The following is a 2,500-nucleotide window of genomic DNA, read 5'->3' as shown; positions in this document are numbered from 1 at the left end:
TGGCAGGTTTTGTACCTTGTGGGTCCTTGTGATCGCCAGCTGCAAAGGGCCCATTCTTCCGGTGTCGTGTCATTGTGAATATATGAATACCCATTAGAAGCGCTCACCCACGAGTTTGCACAGACTGTTACTGCGTGTCGTGTTTTGTACGTGATATTCCTTACTTCAGAGTTATAAATATATTGTAAAGGAAACATATTAGAAAAGTGTTAAGCTAATGTTAAATAATATATTACTGGGTTTTCTGACGTATTTATAGACGTTTTTAAATAAAACTATTTTATAAATTGACTTGATTGCAAACGTCAGTCTGCTAACAGTCCTCAGGACTACTTTCACCCAGAAGATCAAATTCCATCGAGGTATGAGTTGATTGCATCAAACAATGCGACTAAAGCGGGTTTCCTTTAATGTTTCTGCGGACGGACTTCGTAGCTCTATAAAATTAAAACAAATTTAAAACAAATTGCGTCGAAACAATGCTTTAAGTATTCCACTCCGGAGTGAGGGTTTTTAAGCCGTGTTAAAAAAAAAAACAAATGTTTCTAATTATTGGTGTTCTGGTGAGGAATTAATTAAGTAAGAAAATTGTTCGAGAAGATTTGATCAGGCGTTTACAAAATAGTCGGCGATCTCTTCGATAACGACTAGTTCGTTTGAAATACCTACTTTGATTCCAGTCTCCAAACGATACTTATTTCCAGTACTTAAAATTACCAGTTGAAGGAAAGGGGCGGATTGGGCCCGAGACTGAACGAGAAGCTCGGACTCGGACCTCCCTATTGCAAAGTCGATGATGTTTCCATGGTAATCTACACCTTTAAACCTCATTTGAGTGGCTCCCGGAGGAAGCCTGGGGTTGAATAGCAGTTGGCTCTGGCCATGGATTCGCATTCCGCCGTAACCATATAACAACGATTGAAGAAACCCTCCAGCGCCGGTGATAAAGTTTACCGCTCCCCCACCATCAGCTTCCTCGGTCCAAACCATAAACGGCGCTTTGGCGTTAACAAAGCTTTCATTGAACGAACTCTCTGCGCGTGCGTAGTCACCGACATCCAACCAACCAATAGCAAACATCGATTTAGTCATCGCAGGACCTCGTGGGTTTGTCCTGGGTTCGTAAAAACGCAAATCACTCCGTCGAACATTCAAACTCATATTCGCCATTAACGGAAATCCAAGCAGAATGACATCAGCTTGTTTGACTTCTCCTCCTTGATACCCATCGTATTCCGGATGATAGTTATTTGTGACGTCAAACGGGACGTACATATTCTCCGCGATCGTTTTCCAACTATCGGAAGCGTTCGGCAAAACTTCGTAGGCGAATTCGAGATTCAACTTTGCGATCGTGTTCGTATACGCTGAATTGTTCACGACCTCTGCGTATTCGTCCGGTGGCATGACGTTGCAAATCACGTAAGCTTTCTGAGAATCGTTATACACGGCACGACTGACCCAGAATTCCGCAGTGGCCTTGATGAGCGGAAATGCCTCGTTTTCAAGCCAATGCTGATCCCCGGATGCAGCCCACAGTTGTTTAACGGCAAATGCAATGTCTCCAACGATGTGCTGCTCGTAGTCGGAATAGATTTCACCCGGGCAGACTTCTGAACCCGTTAGGGCGCTTTCCCATGGAAACATGGCACCTTAATAAGAGGTAATGAATAATGAGAATTGCAAGTAGAATTGACTCACAAGAATAGCGCAAAGCACTTGACCAGCCAGAGTTCGTTTTGGCCACGGAAAGAACGAATGAAAAGATGTGATTAAACTTTAGGAAATCAGTTCGCAAGTGGGCCATGGGAAGTAATAAAAATCGAACTTTCTTAAGATTAATGAATTGGGTGGGATTTTTTTAGTCAGTGAAGAGAAGGAGGGCAGCAAAGATCTTCACAGTTGTTTCATTAGCAGGGGTAATTTTTGACAATTTTGTGAATCGATGATTATTCATGACCAATTTCAGTGAAATTGGGTTAAAAAGTCGCGGAAAGTCCTTCAATTTTTCAGAAACCTCTTTAAGGCGACTGATTCTGCCCAAACGCTCAGGTCGGCCATAAAGTTACTACGAATACATTTCTATTGGTCGGAAAGGCAAAGGTGTCATTCCAGTATCAGCGAAAGCCTAGGCTTTCTTATAGGGCGCTTTTCATTCAGCCAAAGTTTTCGGAAAATTCGGTTGGAAATCAAATGGAAGGGTCCCCGGTATTTTTGTTGCATAGAGAGCGCCCATACAGCGTTTCACTTACCTTTGAAGCCATATTTTTTGGATTTCTCTTTTGCGGCCTGGAGCCTCTCAAATCTATAGGAAAGGCAGGTCCGCGCCAAATCCTGATGCAGCAAGACTAATGGCGGGAACATCCAGGTCTCCTGATCCCAGAACACGTGACCGTTGTAGCCATTAGTGGCCAAGCCTCCAGGACTTAGGCCGAACACCCGAGAGGAACGAAGGGAGCTATTGAAGCAATAGGAAAGGAAAGGAACTTTAATTAAATAT

The 2,500-nt window shown here is 43.3% G+C and overlaps 1 protein-coding gene across 1 annotated transcript in view; it reads right to left on the bottom strand.

Annotated features, from left to right (window-relative positions):
- Positions 1–392: 392 nt before the first annotated feature.
- LOC137974891 (protein-glucosylgalactosylhydroxylysine glucosidase-like) overlaps positions 393–2,500 on the bottom strand; it is a 3,833-nt gene continuing 1,725 nt past the window's right edge. Inside the window, exons 2-3 of the mRNA XM_068821896.1 lie at positions 2,253–2,458; positions 393–1,652 (exon numbers count right to left, since the gene is read on the bottom strand). Of these exons, the coding sequence (XP_068677997.1) occupies positions 607–1,652; positions 2,253–2,458 (1,252 nt within the window). The 3' untranslated portion in view covers positions 393–606. The remainder of the gene's footprint in view (positions 1,653–2,252; positions 2,459–2,500) is intronic.

The sequence above is a fragment of the Montipora foliosa genome, chromosome 11 (assembly GCF_036669935.1).
Source record: "Montipora foliosa isolate CH-2021 chromosome 11, ASM3666993v2, whole genome shotgun sequence".
NCBI lineage: Eukaryota > Metazoa > Cnidaria > Anthozoa > Scleractinia > Acroporidae > Montipora > Montipora foliosa.
The sequence above is the reverse complement of the archived record's forward strand: the minus strand, read 5'-3'. Positions and strand labels throughout refer to the sequence as shown.